The 19,962-nt window shown below is 37.9% G+C and overlaps 1 protein-coding gene across 6 annotated transcripts in view; it reads right to left on the minus strand.

Moving 5' to 3' along the window:
* LOC149925924 (uncharacterized) overlaps nt 1-19,962 on the minus strand; it is a 107,049-nt gene that overhangs the window by 28,762 nt on the left and 58,325 nt on the right. For all 6 annotated transcript variants that reach the window (XR_016476872.1, XM_090160125.1, XM_090160126.1 and 3 more), the window contains exons 3-4: nt 18,008-18,119; nt 10,151-10,291 (exon numbers count right to left, since the gene is read on the minus strand). Coding sequence is in view for 5 of the 6 variants with exons in the window: in XM_090160125.1 (XP_090016251.1) it covers nt 10,151-10,291; nt 18,008-18,119 (253 nt within the window). In the remaining variant the exon portion in view is untranslated. The remainder of the gene's footprint in view (nt 1-10,150; nt 10,292-18,007; nt 18,120-19,962) is intronic.

Consider the following 19,962-nt stretch of genomic DNA (forward strand, 5'->3'; position numbering starts at 1 on the left):
GCGAGCAAGTCTCACGTGCAAGTAAAGCACTTTAGGGGGAAGACTACAGTGGTCATTGTCTACTTTCGCGCTATTTCAAGCTGAACTATTTTAATTTTGTATTTTAACTTATAAAATTAATATTTAAGGGTAGAACAGCCGCTTGTTTAGTGCTTAAAATAATTTTGACAAATTTAAATTTAAAAGTAATTAAGTTATTACGTTTTAATTCGGACCCCCGAAGCTAAACAAGTTGGGCAAGCGCCCAAACTACCCTTTAGTTAGGACCTTATATCTCGTTAACTATTAATATTAGAATTATAAAAATTATTTTAAGCACTAGAGGAAGGTTCAGCCTAATAAGAAAAATATAATTCAATTATGTAATTGTTAAAACGGAAACGTTCAGCTTGAACTAAAAAGAGGTTTTTACTGTATTCTTTTCCCTTAAATAACTGGCGTTCGTAACGCAGATAAAAACATTTTATGCTTCTAATTTTTATGGTTTTATTTTATAGAAACACCTATTGGAATTGAATTTTTAAGAAATTGTCTTAGTTTACATTGAATTTACAATGTTGGAATTAATTATTCTAAAAAAATTAACAGACTACTCTAATGTTAATCAAAAACTGACCATTCCTATCCATATTCTTAAGTAGCCGAAATCTGAAATTTCTGTCTTCAAATATTTTTTATTTTTATTTTATAATTAATAATAATTAACTTTTGTCCAGGCCGGAAATTTCCACTATTTTCCACACTTTTGTCCACCTCGGAACACTGATCTCGACTTTTAGTTGACTTCCGCTCTCAGGTAGCCAAATTCGGGATTCGCCCGCGCCTGAACGAAATGACGGGTGCATTTGGACGCGTAGGAAACGCGCACGAATCGGTTGTCAAATGCAAAACACGCAATCGTATTTTGAATAAATCTGAAACCAGTGAAGATATAAGGCGGGAGTCGAGAATTTGCGTGTGATGTCGAATCAATCCGGGCGGAAAAGAGCGCGGCATCAGCCATTTCCGTCGAAGGCTCTCTAGGAAGGGGGCTACCGGAAAAGGCAAATCCCCAAAAACATAATCATCTCCATTCAGTCGTAAAAATCGCCCATCTCTCTCTCTACCGTTTTCTGAAAAATCCAATCACGACGGGTTCGACCCTGAATTCGCTGGCACGGGGGGAATTCTATCAAGCATTTTTGGAAAACTTTTCTTCGTCTCTGTCTTCCTAAAACTTCTTACGTGGTCGAGTGGGCGGAAGAAGGAACCACCTTCTGCTCAGAACCGGCTCCGATCTATAATTGTAAATTCTAGGTCGCGGAAAAAGGAGCTCCGACAGAATTTACGCGAGACTCATCAGTTATGGCGTCCTGGGATATATTCTCTCTGTCTAGATGTAGACCATTTAAGCCTAGCGAGATAAGTTACTCCCTCAACGACGTATAAATGAATCGCGTACCTTTCTAAATCCAATATTCGATGGTTTGAAAATCATATATTCGCCGGTTGGTAAATCCTATATTCGCCGGTTAGTAAATCCTATACTCGTCGGTTAGTATATCCTACACTCGTCGGTTAGTATATCCTATACTCGTCAGTTAGTAAATTCACCGGTCAGTAAATCATATATTCGCCGGTTAGTAAATGCCATATTCGCCGGTTAGTAAATGCTATATTCGCCGGTTGGTAAATCCTATATTCGTCAGTTAGTAAATCTTGTATCCGTCAGTTAGTAAATCTTGTATCCGTCAGTTAGTAAATCCTATATCCGTCAGTTAGTAAATCCTATATTCGCCGGTTGGTAAATCCTATATTCGTCGGTTGGTAAATCCTATATTCGTCGGTTGGTAAATCCTATATTCGTCGGTTGGTAAATCCTATATTCGTCAGTTAGTGAATCCTATATTCTTCAGTTAGTGAATCCTATATTATTCAGTTAGTGAATCCTATATTATTCAGTTAGTGAATCCTATATTATTCAGTTAGTGAATCCTATATTATTCAGTTAATGAATCCTATATTATTCAGTTAGTTAATCATATATTATTCAGTTAGTGAATCCTATATTCGACGCTTTTTAAATCCTATATTCATTGGTTGGTAAATCCTATATTCTTCAGTTAGTGAATCCTATATTAGTCAGTTAGTGAATCCTATATTCGTCAGTTAGTGAATCCTATATTCGCCGCTTTCTAAATCCTATATTCGCCAGTTGGTAAATCCTATATTCGCCGGTTGGTAAATCCTATATTCGCCGGTTGGTTAATCCTATATTCGCCGGTTGGTTAATCCTATATTCGTCGGTTAGTATATCCAATACTCGTCAGTTAGTAAATCATATATTCGCCGGTTAGTAAATGCTATATTCGCCGGTTGGTAAATCCTATATTCGTCAGTTAGTAAATCCTATATTCGTCAGTTAGTAAATCCTATATTCGTCAGTTAGTAAATCCTATATCCGTCAGTTAGTAAATCCTATATTTGCCGGTTGGTAAATCATATATTCGTCGGTTAGTAAATCCTATATTTGCCGGTTGGTAAATCCTATATTTGCCGGTTAGTAAATCATACATTATTCAGTTAGTGAATCCTATATTCTTCAGTTAGTGAATCCTATATTCTTCAGTTAGTGAATCCTATATTCTTCAGTTAGTGAATCCTATATTCTTCAGTTAGTGAATCCTATATTCTTCAGTTAGTGAATCCTATATTCTTCAGTTAGTGAATCCTATATTCTTCAGTTAGTGAATCCTATATTCTTCAGTTAGTGAATCCTATATTCGTCAGTTAGTAAATCCTATATTCGACGCTTTTTAAATCCTATATTCATTGGTTGGTAAATCCTATATTCATTGGTTGGTAAATCCTATATTCTTCAGTTAGTGAATCCTATATTCGTCAGTTAGTAAATCCTATATTCGACGCTTTTTAAATCCTATATTCATTGGTTGGTAAATCCTATATTCGCCGGTTGGGAAATCCTATATTCACCGGTTGGTAAATCCTATATGCACTGTTTTGGAAATCCTAGAAAGTAATATCGGCGAGACTTATGTCGATGCCACCCATGCTTTTTCCTATAGATAAAAAACTGCCCTCAAAATGGCAGCCATAGCCCAAAGCTACAGAGCGATACTACTCTACATCAGGGGCGTAGGAACGTTCTAGGAGTTGGAGGGGGCAAAGATAAACAAAAAGGGGTCGGAGAATGGTTTTTAATTTTTAATGGAGTGTAGCTTCTCCGAATGCATGTGTACTTGTTACTACTATGTAAATTGGCGGGAAAAGACTGAAATTTAAAAACAGTTGAGGTTCTTTAAACTGTATATGCTTTTAAAATGATAATTTGAGTCTTTTGAAGATCTCAACTGACCAAAGGTTGGAGGGGGAAATAACATTAGTTGCCCCTCCCAGCAAAATTCTAGGGAGGGGCATTGCCCCCCCCCCCCCCCTGCCCCTCCCGGTTCCTACGCCCCTGCTCTACATTCACTGATATGGAAATCCTATGGTTTGGAAATGCTATATTTACGGGTTTGCCAAAAAGATGATTATATTTCCCTTAAATTCATCTTAGGAGGTCCCGTGAAAAATCAATATTTAAGGTTTCTCTTTAGGTGCAAATAGTTGAATAAACAAATTGTTTTCCCCACCGACGAACTTGTTTTACTGTTGGGGTCGACGTCACAAAAACGTCATAGAAACGAGTTATGCGTTTTTTTGTTCGAATTTGGCGTCTGCTTCAGGTACACTGGGTGATAGTGAAACAACAGCGGCCTTTGAGAAAATAACAATTTTGGTCCTTTTTAGTATTTTAGTATTTATTCTATATGTTCGCAAAGTGTTGGGTGGGTTATGGACTCCATAAATGAAAATATTCCTAGGTATGTTTTAATATATTTTATATTTTTTGTGGTGTAGTTTTAAGGTTTTCTTTACGTGGGACAAGGCCTATCACAAATAATGGCACTATCAAAAGTTTGCATATGGTACATACCTTTAGATATACAAGAAAAGCAATTTATCTTATCTTGAAACTTTCAAAATAAGTTTCAAATGTTTAACTAATAATTTTCTAGTTTATTAAATAACTATTTAACCTAAAAAGATGGTGAAACGATCGAAACGGTCTAAGTAAAAAAAAAAACTTTAGCAGGCGACACTTTAGACGAAACCGAAAAAAAAAACGGGTATTACGGCCAACTAAAAAATGCCTCGGTTGGCAGTACTCCCAACAGTAAAAAGTTAAGCGCCGGATTTACGAAAACACCTATTTATTTTTAAAAAAACGAATAAGTTAATATTGGCGCCAAATTTTTTTTTTCTGTTTGAAAAATCTGTGGCCTGTTTTAGAAATTTAGATAACACGGCACTCACGCTTTTTCTTATTGAAAAAAAAAGAAACACATAGCAGCATGGTTGCCATACCAAAGGTACGGCGTGACGTCATGCTACCAAGTCCCTATTGGAAGTAAAACCCTTAACCAACGAGGATATAATTGACGAAGGTCCTTCTCGATACAACTCTTTACTTCTTAAAAGGTTTCGAGGCTCACGAAATATTTCGTTAAGGTGGCATTCACGGCTTAAAGGCGGGTCGACATGGGGCCTTATAAACTGTAGGGATGACGTCACTTGTAATGGGATACACGGCCCGAAATGGGAATTCCTTCCCGCGCTCGGCGGCGGCGCGACGGTTCGAAACTAAATCCGCGACAACTGAATTCCTGAAACGTCTTAAATATTCGCGAACGGCGCAAATTTTCCGGGCGAAAAGCGGCTTTTAATGTTCTCCCAAAACAGCCAGGTATTCATTACCCCTTCGCGCACCTTCACCGGCTACACTTATGTTGTCAACTACAAACACGGCTCGACGGAATATTAAACGCGTTAAGCTGGATTCACACTCGACGGAAAATATGCCGGAAAGACGATAATAAACGCCGAGCTGAAAATTGATTCCCATTCGATGTACCGCTAACGTTCAACTTTACGCTGCTAATTTTCCGTCGAGTGTGAAAGCAGCTTTATACGACGTTCATTCCAGGAAAGGTTAGCGCACTCTCGGTATTTCTCAGAAGTCGTTCGTCAGTTTCAAGCCGGATAACATTTCATTGCGCTGTTTGGCGCCATCTATACCGCTACCTAAACTACGTATAAGAATTTATATAAAATAAATTGGTATACTGTATATGGTACCAAGAATACATTCCGGCTTCTTAGAAAAGGGGGAACAAATCCTCGAGTACTTCGTAGCGAAAGCTCATCTGGTTTTTAATCACAAACCGTAAATATAGATGGGAGTGTTAAATTGAAAGCAGACGAACTTTCGCTTCGAAGTATAACAGGCTGGGGTTTAGAATTCTATATGTTTAGCTATATGAATTCATTCTTGATGGCAACAATTTAATTCTTTTATCGATTGTAGACCATTGGACCGAAATCCCATTCGTCCGAATGTACCATTCAACCGAATTCAATATACCGTTAGTGATACATATTTATATATCGTAGGTTACGTGACGATAGTATATCTAATTTGGACTAAACTATGTCTTAAATATTTATTATTTCGTACCGACGTGTATTTTTAGACCTTTTTCCCTTGAAATTTGATATTTTCCGGGTTTAATTTTGGAAAATAACCTTGATAAAACCTGACGTGAAATAGTTGCCTACCATATCTAACCTAACCCAACCTAACCTAACCTAACCTAACCTAACCTAACCTAACCCAACCTGAACTAACCTACCCGAAGTGAAAACGAACCAGATTTAAATTTCCCATTCAACTGAATCCCGCCATGTTGGGCTATAAACGAAAATACTTTTCGGTTCAATGGGATTCGGTCAAACGGGATTCGGTCCAATAGTATACAACCATTCTATCTAATGATTTGTAATATATCATAATATGACACATATATTGTATAATATACTAATCAGTTGAAGCTTCAACAGATAGTGTTCGCCCCTTTTTCAGTATAACATAATTTCAGCATTGAAAAATATTAGTTCCACTAACGGTAGTTAGATGTCGCGACGAGGCACATTGAAATTTACCCGTCAAAGTACTTCCTTTCTCCCCGCTAACATCAGACTTAGATTGTGACAAACCGGTATCAACTCGTCACACGGCAGTGCTCTGACCTCTCCATAATAAGATCCTGTTCATTTAACGCTGATCTCGTACGTCGCTATGTACTTAAGCCGAAACCGTTTCACAGAAAATCTACAAGAATTTTCCGAGAAATTTATATTTATATTTAGCAGGTGTGTGGGAAGAGATAAATGTCGCGTCTCAAACGACAACCCTTCGTTGCTATCAGATTATATTAAAGACGACATAAAATTGAGAAAAATGGTATTTTCGGAAAAATTGGATAGAAAATATTTTCCACAAAATTGCATACGCACTTTAAGCGAAAAATGGAAGGAAGAGGGGCCTGCTAAAAATAATAGTTACACCATTTGCTGGATTGATTAATTTATTTGATATTATAATGTTTCAATAAAAATTTTGTATAATTCTTCCTAGAAAAATCGTGATGGAAAAATTATTTATATATACTTAGGGATAATTTTACTACCCGCTTGAATCATGGTCTAATTTACCCACGGTACAAGAGGGGGGGACGTCACCGTTGTTGTAGGAAACCTAGTGTTGTTAATTTTTCGGATAAATAAAATGCGGAAAATCGGAAACATAAATTACTTTTTAAGGGGTTTTAATGTGTTTTATCGATATAAAATGTCTAATATCAGTAAACATACTAAAAAACATTAATAGTGTTACATTTTTAATCAGTTTAAAGCTAGTCTAGAGGTTTAGTTTTACTTTTAGATTCGAAAAAATCAGGCGAAAATGCCGTTTTATTTCAATTTGCAAACAATATATTAGACTAATCACGGAATTAAAACTTTTTTATTTTTTGCGGAAAAATACGGACTTAGGTACCAGGATGTTTTGATTTTTATAGGGATGGGAGTATACTTAATAATCAGCTAGGCTAATACCCAAGACACCACTTTAGGCCTAAGTCATCAAGCGACTTTATAAGCCATTAATTCAGGTGGCCGGGTTACAACGCGTTGGAGCAGTGCCTACTAGGCACCCCCCGCCACTGATGAAAGCAATGGATTTTCACTGATTCGGTTTAAGAGAAAACCATATCGCGCTTGTTGCTTTATTATTGGAACAATCATTATTCTCGTGACATCAGCTCAGCTTCGGGACACGCGAGTTTTGCGTTTTTATGATTTCCTTACATAGGCCCCCACCAAAATCTGCCTAGGGCCCCACCTTCAGTAAATGCGGTACGGTTTTCGAGTATAGGTGCTTAAAACCATTTTAAGATTTAAATAGAAAAAAACCCCAACTGTACCGTTGTATCAATTCCACGCAACCAGAAGCATATGATTTGGGTACATTTGTTCGAATTTCATTCGTCCGAACGGTGGTACAATGTCCGAATGATCATTTGTCCGAATGCCGGAAAACAGGATCGTATGTCCGAAAACGTATTTCATTTGCCCGAAAAATTTATAACAACTTTTGTTGGTGATTTAGTCGTTCAATTTAAGTTAACTTTACTGGCGAATTTCATTTGTTCGAATAACCGTTTGTCCGTTTTTTCGAAGATTAGGAATTGGTTGTTTTTTTTTTAAATATTGTTAATATAAGAAAGTAGTAACATTAATAATAATAACCTAACCTAACCAAACCTAACCTAAAATATCCACAACATTCAACGCAATTCCCACTTACTATTAAACAACGATATTTACAATGTAGTTTTTCATTTTTAATTCTTGCACTAAAAAAAATCCGGACCAAAAAAACAGCAATAAGAAATGCTAATTTAGCGACAGAATTCGGACAAGTGATGCTACCGATTCGGACGAATGAAACAAACAAGTTGTCCAATTCGAACAATCGAAACATTTGTTATTTTGGCGGTTCGGACGAATGAAATTAGAACATTTGTTCCACCGTTCGGACGATTGAAATTCGAACAAATGTAACTACCCCAAGCATATAGCATATAGCGTTCAGAGTAACGTACCCATCCGCCATGTGGTTCGATTGAAAGTTCTGGAATCATATACCTTCCCAGGGTATTTAAAAATACGTTCCGGAAGAAGCAAATGCTCATTTTAGTAAAGTATTATCTCCTTGCTCGTAGAGTCACAGGCATACGTCATAGCTAAGCTCCGCCTTAAAACGACCACCATGACATTTTACTACGTCACAGTTCACGTCAAATCACGAGGCAAATTAAAGGCCTAAAAATAATCACGTGACCACCATTGGCGTTTTAATGTCCTGGCTGACCAAAACTCGTTACCATCGCAGGCTACGAATATTACCCGGTAAAATGCTGTTTAAAATTAAAGGGGAACGGTCAAGCTTGAGCCAGTTAGATAGCCCTACAGCCCATTAAAAACTAAAATTTATGGCGAAAACCGCATCAAAAAATATTGAGTGGTTAATTTTTAATAAAATAAAGAAATTTCGGGAAATCGAAAAGCGCGCGTCCGCCGGGACACCTGGTGAGAAGTCGGTGAAACAGAAAAACAACGTAAAAGCGCGTGCTGCTGAAGAGGCGAACAATTTGTTTTGCACGCGCGGCGCGTTCCAGTTATAAGAGACCTATGCCTAAATGGCGCGATTTTAAAAGTTAGGATAGTTCGCAAATCGCTCATACGGTGTTAGGGGCGCGGGTGGCAGCCCCTAAGATGGCGGCGAAAATTCAAACCCAAACACCTGGCGTTATTTTTCGTTTAAACTTTTTGGGCCAAAAGTTATTTTTTCAAGACAAAAAAAGGTACGTGTTAGTATATTGAACTTCTTGTTAATCTTTTGATACGGAAATAAGGAAATAATTTAAGTTAATATCCCAACGTATTTTAATTTTTACATTAATTTATCATTGGTAGACAGAATATTATGGTGTCTGCTTCCGAGATTTAACGAAGGAACATATTTCAATCTTATAGCCTTTATGGATACTTGTAAGGGATAAATAATATACTTTTGATAAAACCAATACGGCACGGTAAATTCTCGAAAGAAAAATGCAACATTGCAAAGTCTACTTCTCTAAAATATATGGCCCAAAATTCCGACAACCATAATAAAAAATAGGCCGTTTGTACAAAGCTTTGGTACCCGTTTGGACAACCGCCTAGAAAGGTTCGTGATAAACTGATCAATCTGTTTTATACAGGGTGTTTCAAACGGTGGTGCAAAAATTTTAAAGAGTTGTAAGGGGTGGGTTGAGAAGTATGCCTGTTTTTCCCCATTTTCCTACGATGAGTTAAAAGAGCACCAGAGAGCTTCAAAGTGTGGCCTACTAGCCCCTGGAAGTAGGCTGCAGCAAGCGCAAAACCAAGCAGCAGGGAAATGTGATTTCAGGGGTACGATGAATTTGAGAATGCGTGCGAATTGAGATAAATAACAATAAACAAATGAGTAAATAAGAAATATGCAATGAGTTTAATTAAACACAGAAAAACAAAGTAGGAAAATTTTGTTTCTTCCTTCAACTCTTACACCAAGACAAAATCGTCCATCACGACTTTCAATACTGTTTAAGTTTTCTGTTTTACGCTGGTTACCTCGATTTGTTTACAAAGTCCTTTTCTACCTATCACACGAACCCAAACCTTAATGTTCGCGTTTCCCTGCTGCTTGGTTTTTCACTTGTGGCAGCCTACTTCCAGCTAATATCAACAAACACAAGGAGAACGCAGCTAGCCTTTAAACACGCGAACGCAGTGTTGTGTACAAATTTAATTGGACGAACCTTAACGCTGAGCGTTTTACGGAAAGGGGGAAGACAGTTTCCGAATTTTCCCCTTCCGACGACAGCAGGCGCTAAAGCGTCTAACCAATGAAAAATGTACGCAAGAAAATCAACGACTTTTGACGGGTTGCGTTCTCCTTGTGTGGGCAGTGCTGGCTTCCAGGGACTAGTAAGCCACACTTGGAAGCTCTCTGGCGCTCTTTTAACTCATCGTAGGAAAATGGGGAAAAATAGGCATACTTCTCAACTCACCCCCTGTTGTCACAACTAATTCAAATTTTAACCTTTTGAACACCCTGTATAAAAGGCCATAAAATACTAGAAATATCTAATCTGTGTAAAAAAGTGCCTATTTTCCTCACCGAGAGTATGAGCTTTTTCTCTATTGTGCAAATCGTTCTCCTGCTTCCTCTGACTGAGCGGCGACGCTGATAAGGAGCGTTGGATCTTCTTCTGGCTGAGAATCATGTTTTTCCGTTCGTATCGGCATTTCTCCAGTTTCTCTACGACGCAAATAGCGAATTATTAGTTTTCTTCGTTTACTTTTTTATATCATTTAGGCCTTGGCTTATCTGCCATTACCCTTCTATCAATAAGATAAGAAAATGTCTCGTACTTCCCCTTTGACCTTTTTATTTAGGGTTTTAGTATAAAAGAGACACTTCGGATGTATTATACAAAGTGAACTTTATCGGGAAAGGACTACGCGGGCATTATCTCTTGGTTTAGAAGAAAAAATCTAAGGTCTTCGCTCTCTGCTCTAAGAACTTGAAGGAATATAAAGGAAATGTACAACATTTCTTTTATCCCTTTTCTTCGTGTCCTTCGAGATTCCAGATCTTTCGAATAAAGAAATCCCTTTTCTAACTCCCTTTCTTAAAGAAACGGAAAAAGAGATGTTCTTTCGCTACGGTATCTACGACATTCTTTTGACATCCTGAGAATAGCTAATTCTATTTTTTTTTAAATATTTCTACTGCCATCGTTTACTAACAAGGAGAGTACCCGAGGTGTTTATTGCCAATTTTGTTCAAAGTCGGGTGTAATGTAGACCTAAATGAGACATGAAATTTCCCAAAAGGAGACGTTGCACTACCCATTCGATTTGCCATGGCAATCGAAAATATTTTTGACCACTTAAAATAAAAATAAGATTTTTTCCTTACTTAACCAAAAAAAACTGTTGCAATTTTACCCCGAAAATGTTTCAAATTACTCAAACTTGATGAAATATACCTAAATGTGGTCCAAATTACCCATTTCGTGATTTTATTTTTTTTTTAAATTTCGTAGGTAAGTACCCTGTGAAACCGAGAAAATCATGCTTTTTTAAATCGATAATTTTTTGTTTTAAGTGGTCAAAAACATTTTCGGTTGCCGTGGCAAATCGAATGGGTAATGCAACGTCTCCTTTTGGGAAATTATATATCTCATATAGGTCTACATTACGCCCGACTTTGAACAAAATGGGCAATAAACAGCACGGGAACCCTCCTTGTAAGTTAACTTGTTGGCAAAAGCTATTTAAAAAACGCTCCATAAGAGTTTTTTTTTTTTTTTTAAACGTCGCTGATGACGAATATCAGGCAAAATTTTGTTCACTGACTTTAACAAAAGTAAAAAGTAGGATTAAGTCTTGGATAGACCGTTTAATCTGGTTGACATGTGGGTCATTCCATGACAAAACGACCTAGTTTTTTTTTAATTTTAACACCCGACCCCTTTCGATTTCGCCAAAATTTTGTATACAAGGTTTTTTGGGCCTAGGAAAACGATTTTGACAGTTTCATAACGATCGGTTCAGCCGTTTACGAGATACAGCATACGCGTTTTTTCAAAAGTTCGCCTTGACCCCCTAAATGTTTTCTAGTATATCTTATGACATAATTATCGCAAAATCACATGTAATACCTCATTTTAAAGACAATGCGCACCCTAATATGAATATTTAATCAGAGTTGTCATTTGACGTAAATGTCATTAAAATCTGGGCCTTTAAATAATTTGACCTTTGACCTTGCCCAGACACCTCAGTCGTAGGTCAACGATTTTAGCATTTTTAAAATTCCCACTATCGAATACATAATAATCACTCAAAATCTCAAAGTAATATTTGTAGTTTTCGAGATATTAATTTTTGAAATTTACCCCACCACACACAAAATGAAATACCAAAACCATTTATTTTTATAGTTTACACACCAATTAATTTTTTATTTACACAAAACAGCTTAAACTTCTTTATACATGGAAAAGGCTTTGGTAATTTTATTTTTATCGTGTTCTTTGATTTGATAGCCTTTCGAATTTGGTAAACCTACAAGAATTTCAATTGCACATAGAACATTTTCACTTGACACCCAACTGCTATCGATCCTTCTGGGCCATGTGTATTTGTCCGAAATACCAGGGGGACGCAAAAAGTTTACAAAGAAGTCTCCAAACTCTTCTGATACTTCCTCAATTAATCCAACGTAAAGTTGGCCTTTGTAGACGCTGGCTACCAAATTTCCCACTTTAAAGTTTTCAGCCTCTTGATTTCGAGTATCTGACAATTCTAAAGTCGAAACCTTAACTGTGGTTAGCGAATCGTCATTAGATAACGGAGAAACCATGATTTCATTTAACGATTTCGGAACGAATTTATGAAACCCTCGAGTTCCTTTTACTGTTATGGCTTTAGAAAACCTTTCTTTTAAAAGTTCCTTTTGTCGCTCAATTTCTTCGTTTTTAACATAGATGAACTTGATATTTTCGAAGTTTGATAGGCAGAAATTAAACATATCTGTTGGAGTCAAAATCTGTCCAGTCACTGGTCGCTGAAGACTGACTCTTGCTGTTTTACGCTTCACTGTTCCGCCAATTCCGTCACAAGGTCCCTTGCCATGAGATGTGGCAAAAAAATGCCATTCAGCGTCCAAACCAAAATCTTGTTTGTGGCAACAGAGATTAGAAAAGTTGTATTTGTTTTTATACTGTCCAGCACATCCATCCGTAAAATAAATTAGCTTTCTAACATTAGGAACATGTGTTTTTATATTTGGAATTAGATAAGTTAAAAAACTGTGAACAGTATTGGTTGTATGCGTTCTGGTATCACTGATAATACAAAAATTTAAGTGGTTAAGTTCTCCGTTTTCGACTACCCTGAAGTAGATTACGAAGGGATGCACTGTCGCTTGAGAATTGTCCCAATGGAACCCTTGTGCTTCGTCTTGAATTACGAAGGAATAGTTCTCCGCAAAATCACCGAGAACAATTACGTCACCAGGTTTTAGAGTTTTTTTGAGGTTTTTAAGATAATTAGATTGCGACTTAGATGTGTAATGATGACGCGTTAGTTCAAGTAGTTTAATGGCCAAAGAGTCGAAAAAGTTTTCAACACTCTCGCTTTGTGCTGTCAGTTGTCACCCATTGCATGAACTTTATATTTTCAAAATCTTCTAAAAGGTTCGTTAAATATTCATTTTCAAGTAGACCATTTTTCCCAGGACAGTCCTTGCACACCCTCATCATACAATTCCTGTTTTGAGTGTCACACACGGTGAGCGCCATGAAATCGATATCACATTTTAAAGGACAAGGAGACGGTAGAGCTGATATCATTAGCTTGACATTTTGGTGATAGGTGCAGACACACACTGAATGTGTACCTGACGAACCTGCTAATACACACCAAGGTGGTCGTAGATAACAAAATGACGAAAATCCTAACGTCAAATCATGCTCTTCCTTGAATTTGTTATAGAGCTCTCTCAGGTTCAGCAGTACAAGCCTCTTTTGATGATGTTCTTTTTGACCTGTCTCGTGGTTTCTAACTGACACAAACTCCTTTTGTCCAGGTGTCATACGACTGTTATCGTCATTTTCGTAAAATTCAACGACCTTTGATTTAACGTCTTCGGTCAATATTAATCCCTTCGATTGTTTCTCTGGTAGCGAAAGAATTCCTTGACTAGATTTAAGATTCCTGCTTCGTTTGACCATGTATTCTGGTGCTCCAAATTCCTCCATTGTGCGTTGTATTCCAAATGGTGACAAGGTCAGGATCTGAAGCTTTTCGCCGTATGATGTCTTGGAGTTATTGAATTTCTCTCTCAGTTCGTTCAAAATATTCTCATATAATCGATGTTCTTCGAGCTTTCTAAAAACATCGTCCGTAACCATATTATCGTCTGTTTCATCAAGAGAAATTTCCATTGACTCTTCTAATTTGCGTTTCAATGAATTGTTCACAGCGTTTAACTTAGTCCTGCTTAGAATTGTTTTTTGGCGAGATGACAAACCTTCTGTACAAAAGTTAAAAAATATATGTATTTATATATGTATACATATATAAATTCTTTCAAATTGAATATATTTCTTACTTCTTTTAACAGGAGATTCTCCCAAGTTTATTAGAGTTTCGTTAACTGCCACTAAAGCTATAGCTTTGTCGTCTTGCGTCGCATCTCCCGATGAACAAGGTTGACTAAATGAAAAAGAATCGCTTTCTTGTGATTCTTGTGCAGTGTGAACTTCTGAAACGTCCAACTGTATTTGGAGTTCATCCTTTACTTTTTTTCCAGCAGACATAAAACACTGGATGCACAACTTATTTCCAGCGATAACTTCAATTCCTCGTAACTTTAATTTTTTGAACAAATCCAATGAAATAGTTTTTAGTCCACTCTTTCTTTCAGCGTCGTGAGTCCCAAAAGGATTCATACACTTCTTTTGACTCGTTGAATACCTTTTGATAAAAAGTTCTTCATGGTGACGACATATGTTTCTTATTTTGGACATAGGTATAGCTGTTCGGCTGCTAAGAACTAATTTGTCATCCTCGGACAGATGGTTGTTGATACCAACTGTTTTCGAAAGTGTTTGCAAATGACATTTACTACTGTCTCTCCAAAACGAACAATTTCGATCCATTTCAGGGCTTTGTTCGAGAATATACAGTTAAATAAATTCTATTTCGCTACTCAATTATCGCTGTTAATATATTTAACTACTCAATTATAACTATTATATATTAAAAAGATATTAAAACATTTTTACGTTATTAAAAACGTAATCGATATGACCAAAAGTGGATATAAAACAGAAAGTCTGGGAGGAAAAGGGTTCGTTAGCTTTCTCAGTGGTTTCCTTCAAAAATGAGGGGCTATTTCCCCTATACAATGATTGAGCCAATCAGGAACGACTCCGTTACGTTTGGCCTATGTCTCATGACGTCACGGTCAGAGGAAATAGTTCAGATGGGCGATGCTAGCTAACCTAGCGGTAAAACCAAGAAGCATTCCTTGGTAAAATTCCCGAAGACGTTGTCACGTTGGTTAATTTAATCCTTTTTCAAAAATTTTGCCTCTGTTAAGTTCAGCGTGGCTCAAGCTCGTAAGAAATATACACCAGAAGAGTTAGCTTTAAAGCCGAAAAGTAAATTAAGTCAGTGTAATTTATTTATAAAAGATTTGTATTCAATTGGTACTATACAAACCAACGAAGATTTAAACCAAGGCTTAACTAAAATTCCAGTAGATAGGGATGTACAGACAAATTTTAGTAAAGTAACATGGATTAAATAACCTTATAAGGTTATTTAATCAATGATAGTAATAACCAAGGTAATAATGCAGAATCGCAAACTGAGATTTTGGGTTCAATTGTATCTCAAGAAAAGGGGGATGAAATTAATTGTTTTACAACTAATAAACTTAAATGTGCTAAACGTAAATGTGAGCCAAATGAAGCTGCTAAGGAGACAAATTGTGATGAAGATTTTACACTGTTGAAGAAATAAAAAGTGGATAACTGCACCCCGATTAAATTACTAACTTCAGTTGATAATGTCCCATGTAGCCTGTCGTGTATAATATTTTATATTGAAACTTTTCTCAATCACCGCTGGGACTTTTCGAATTATAGTTAAAAATGTTTCTTTAAATTTTAATCATATTTCACAACTGAAGTAGTTTCTTTAATTGTTTTCCCTGGATTATTTCTACCAGATGAGAGGCGAAACTGATCCGATAACCATTTTTGTAACTGTTGACACATATGGCATTAGGGAATCATGTGCAATAAATAAACCTCCGTTGTTAATTCCCCTCAAAACTATAGGGATTTTATTGAGGTTTTTTGCCAAGCTATCCAATGTACTACATTGGAGAGTTCATTTGCATATATTGGGTCATAAATTATAACTGGGTCAATTCCTTCTTCATTAAGTACTAAATTGTATACCCAATTATTCCATGCGTACAGAAAGCCACTATCCTCCTCTTTCTTCAGAGTAATGCGAATGTAACAACTCGTGTTGAGAACACATATCTTCTAGTCGTTCTTTTAAAGTTCCATTGTTTTTAAATTCGTTAAACACTTTAAGCCGCACACCCCATTCAAACAAAACAAAAATGTTTTTATCAATTATCTACCTAAGCCTTGCCAAACATGTGAATTTTCACAAAGAGCAGACTCACCAAATCCAGCCCAAAGACTATATAATCAGGTGGATAAGGAACTGAAGAAGAACTATAATATATCAGCCGATTTACGCAGGTACATGCGAGTAAAGCGCCATTTGTAATGCTCCGCCAAAGGGGGTAGGCACAAACTAGGGGCATGCTTGGGGGATCCTCATTTTTGATGGAACAGGGCTACCGGGTCCTCCCAGACTTTCTGTTTTATATCCACTTTTGATATGACTAAGAGCAATATTGGGTTTTCTTGAGATATCTAGCACATTTCCATTTTAGGGTGCAGTAAGATACGCTACAATAATATTGAACGCCAGACTATACTAAGGACATGCAATTTAGTGATGTCTTCTGTCTACAGATAACATGCAAAACTAAAAATAATATGTAAATAACTCAACTTAATTTAAGAATTAGTGTATTTGATATTCTAAACTCAAAATTACCAAAATAATAATATTTTTAATTTATTTAGTAGGTCAACTAGTTTCGTGTATAAAATAGCATTTTCATTAATTTGAGGGGTAAATTTCAAAAATTAATATCTCGAAAACTACAAATATTACTTTGAGATTTTGAGTGATTATTATGTATTCGATAGTGGGAATTTTAAAAATGCTAAAATCGTTGACCTACGACTGAGGTGTCTGGGCAAGGTCAAAGGTCAAATTATTTAAAGGCCCAGATTTTAATGACATTTACGTCAAATGACCACTCTGATTAAATATTCATATTAGGGTGCGCATTGTCTTTAAAATGAGGTATTACATGTGATTTTGCGATAATTATGTCTTAAGATATAGTAGAAAACATTTAGGGGGTCAAGGCGTACTTTTGAAAAAACGCGTATGCTGTATCTCGTAAACGGCTGAACCGATCGTTATGAAACTGTCAAAATCGTTTTCCTAGGCCCAAAAAACCCTGTATACAAAATTTGGGCAAAATCGAAAGGGGTCGGGTGTTCTGTGGCAGGCGTTTTGTCATGGAATGACCCATATTACAAAATGCGCTACAGAACACGTGAGTGGTAGAGCCAGTAGACTCGCTCAAAACTTGCCTCTTTTTATTTCGAGGTTTCTGGGAAGGATTTGAGGCATGTTTTAATCGTACGAAATTATACAATTTGATTAGTTTAATCCCGGATCCAAAATTTGCTCTATTTACTTTTGACTTTCCGGATAAGTCGCTACTTTGCTGGTTTGAGAATTTAAAGCAACTGTCGGCTCTATCATTGCCACCTGTATTATGAAAAGGCCCCTGTTATTAGAGATGGCCATGAATCTATCCGAATCTTCGAAATAAATGACTTTCGTGGAGAGCGTCGAGCCATCTATTAATGGGAACGGAAGCTAAAATTCAAAATAGCGAAACAATAACGTCGTCAGAGAGCCATTATAGAGTGTTATATTTAAACCACTTTTACTCTGCTTAGTGAACTTTAACCTAAATTATATATCCCATATAAAATATATTGTAAACAATTACTATTATTGAAGTTATTGACAAATTTACAAACGGGGCAATCAACGCGAAGCATACTTTTATATCCCGCCTTTTGGGTCAAAATGTAGCTTCAGCATCTTGTTTTGATTTCGACGCTAGCGACATCTGTTTAAAAAAGAGCTACTTCACCTAGAGCCGACACTTGCTTTAAACATTTTACCTTTTCAAATTAATTAACTTGAATTGTATAAAATGCAGTACTAGCCAATTAAGGGAGTTAGTAAAAAAAAGCAAGCATAGTCGATTTCCCCGTACCTATTCTGTTTTGTTCCATTTCTTGGTAAAGCCTGAGTACTTCTTCAGCTTCCGTCCCTTGAGGAATTTGCTTCTTGAATTCTGTCAATGGTTTAGGCAGAAGTTCCACGGGCTGCCAACACCAACGAGAAAAGAGCGGAAGAATAACAATTAGGAGAAGAGTAACGGCGAATGATGGCCGCCGTCCCCGCCGCGAATAACGCCCCACCTTCTTCCCGATTGGATCATAAATAATTCGGAATTGTTTCAAGGATCCGCCGAGTAATATACTTCCGCGTGCCGTAGTTTCCAAGTGCCATAAAAAAAGGAAAATGTCCGAAGAACTGGAATGATACCCAACTGAGTTACCGATTTGAGAAATTTCATTAATCGTGGACTATATAACCTAGACTACTAACAGACACTTTAATAGGTCAATTTATATACATTTTATCACTTGGGAAATAGTCCCCGTCTCACAAAGGGCCCAGTTGAGAAAGGTTTTTGTAGGCTTATTGAGGTTTTAAGTGGGTATTTCTCCAATATCTATATAAGGTTTTATTTTCACGTCTCTTCAAGAATGTATTTTTATAGTTAGAGAGAATGACTGTGTTTAGAGGATCCGTGGGCATCATGATCGAATTTTCCATTGGTACGCGAGGGGGCGGGGGGATCCGATCTGATAATCATTTAAGACGAGGATCCGATCTGATGGGCGTTTAAGAGGGGATCCGATCTGATGGGCGTTTAAGAGGGGATCCGATCTGATGGGCGTTTTTGAGGGGATCCGATCTGATGGGCGTTTTTGAGGGGGATCCGATCTGATGGGCGTTTTTGAGGGGGGTCCGATCTGATGGGCGTTTTTGAGGGGGGTCCGATCTGATGGGCGTTTTTGAGGGGGATCCGATCTGATGGGCGTTAAAGATGGGGATCCAATCTGAACGGCGTTTAACAGGAGGATCCGATCTGATGGGCGTTTAAGAGGGGATCCGATCTGATGGGCGTTTTTGAGGGGGATCTGATGGGCGTTTTTGAGGGGGATCTGATGGGCGTTTTTGAGGGGGATGCGATCTGATGGGCGTTTTTGAGGGGGGTCCGATCTGATGGGCGTTTTTGAGGGGGATCCGATCTGATGGGTGTTTAAGAGGGGGATCCGATCTGATGGGCGTTTAAGAGGGGGATCCGATCTGATGGGCGTTTAAAAGGAGGATCCGATCTGATCGGCGTTTAAGAGGAGGATCCGATCTGATGGGCGTTTTTGAGGGGGATCCGATCTGATGGGCGTTTTTGAGGGGGGTCCGATCTGATGGGCGTTTTTGAGGGGGGTCCGATCTGATGGGCGTTTTTGAGGGGGATCCGATCTGATGGGCGTTAAAGATGGGGATCCAATCTGAACGGCGTTTAACAGGAGGATCCGATCTGATGGGCGTTTAAGAGGGGATCCGATCTGATGGGCGTTTTTGAGGGGGATCTGATGGGCGTTTTTGAGGGGGATGCGATCTGATGGGCGTTTTTGAGGGGGGTCCGATCTGATGGGCGTTTTTGAGGGGGATCCGATCTGATGGGCGTTTAAGAGGGGGATCCGATCTGATGGGCGTTTAAGAGGGGGATCCGATCTGATGGGCGTTTAAAAGGAGGATCCGATCTGATCGGCGTTTAAGAGGAGGATCCGATCTGATGGGCGTTTTTGAGGGGGATCCGATCTGATGGGCGTTTAAGAGGTGATCCGATCTGATGGGCGTTTAAGAGGGGGATCCTATCTGATGGGCGTTTTTGAGGGGGATCCGATCTGATGGGCGTTTAAGAGGGGGATCCGATCTGATGGGCGTTTAAGAGGGGGATCCGATCTGATGGGCGTTTTTGAGGGGGATCCGATCTGATGGGCGTTTAAGAGGGGGATCCGATCTGATGGGCGTTTAAGAGGGGGATCCGATCTGATGGGCGTTTAAGAGGGGGATCCGATCTGATGGGCGTTT

Source organism: Leiobunum rupestre, chromosome 10 (assembly GCF_980474605.1).
Source record: "Leiobunum rupestre chromosome 10, qqLeiRupe1.1.hap1, whole genome shotgun sequence".
In the NCBI taxonomy this organism is placed as follows: Eukaryota; Metazoa; Arthropoda; class Arachnida; order Opiliones; family Sclerosomatidae; genus Leiobunum; species Leiobunum rupestre.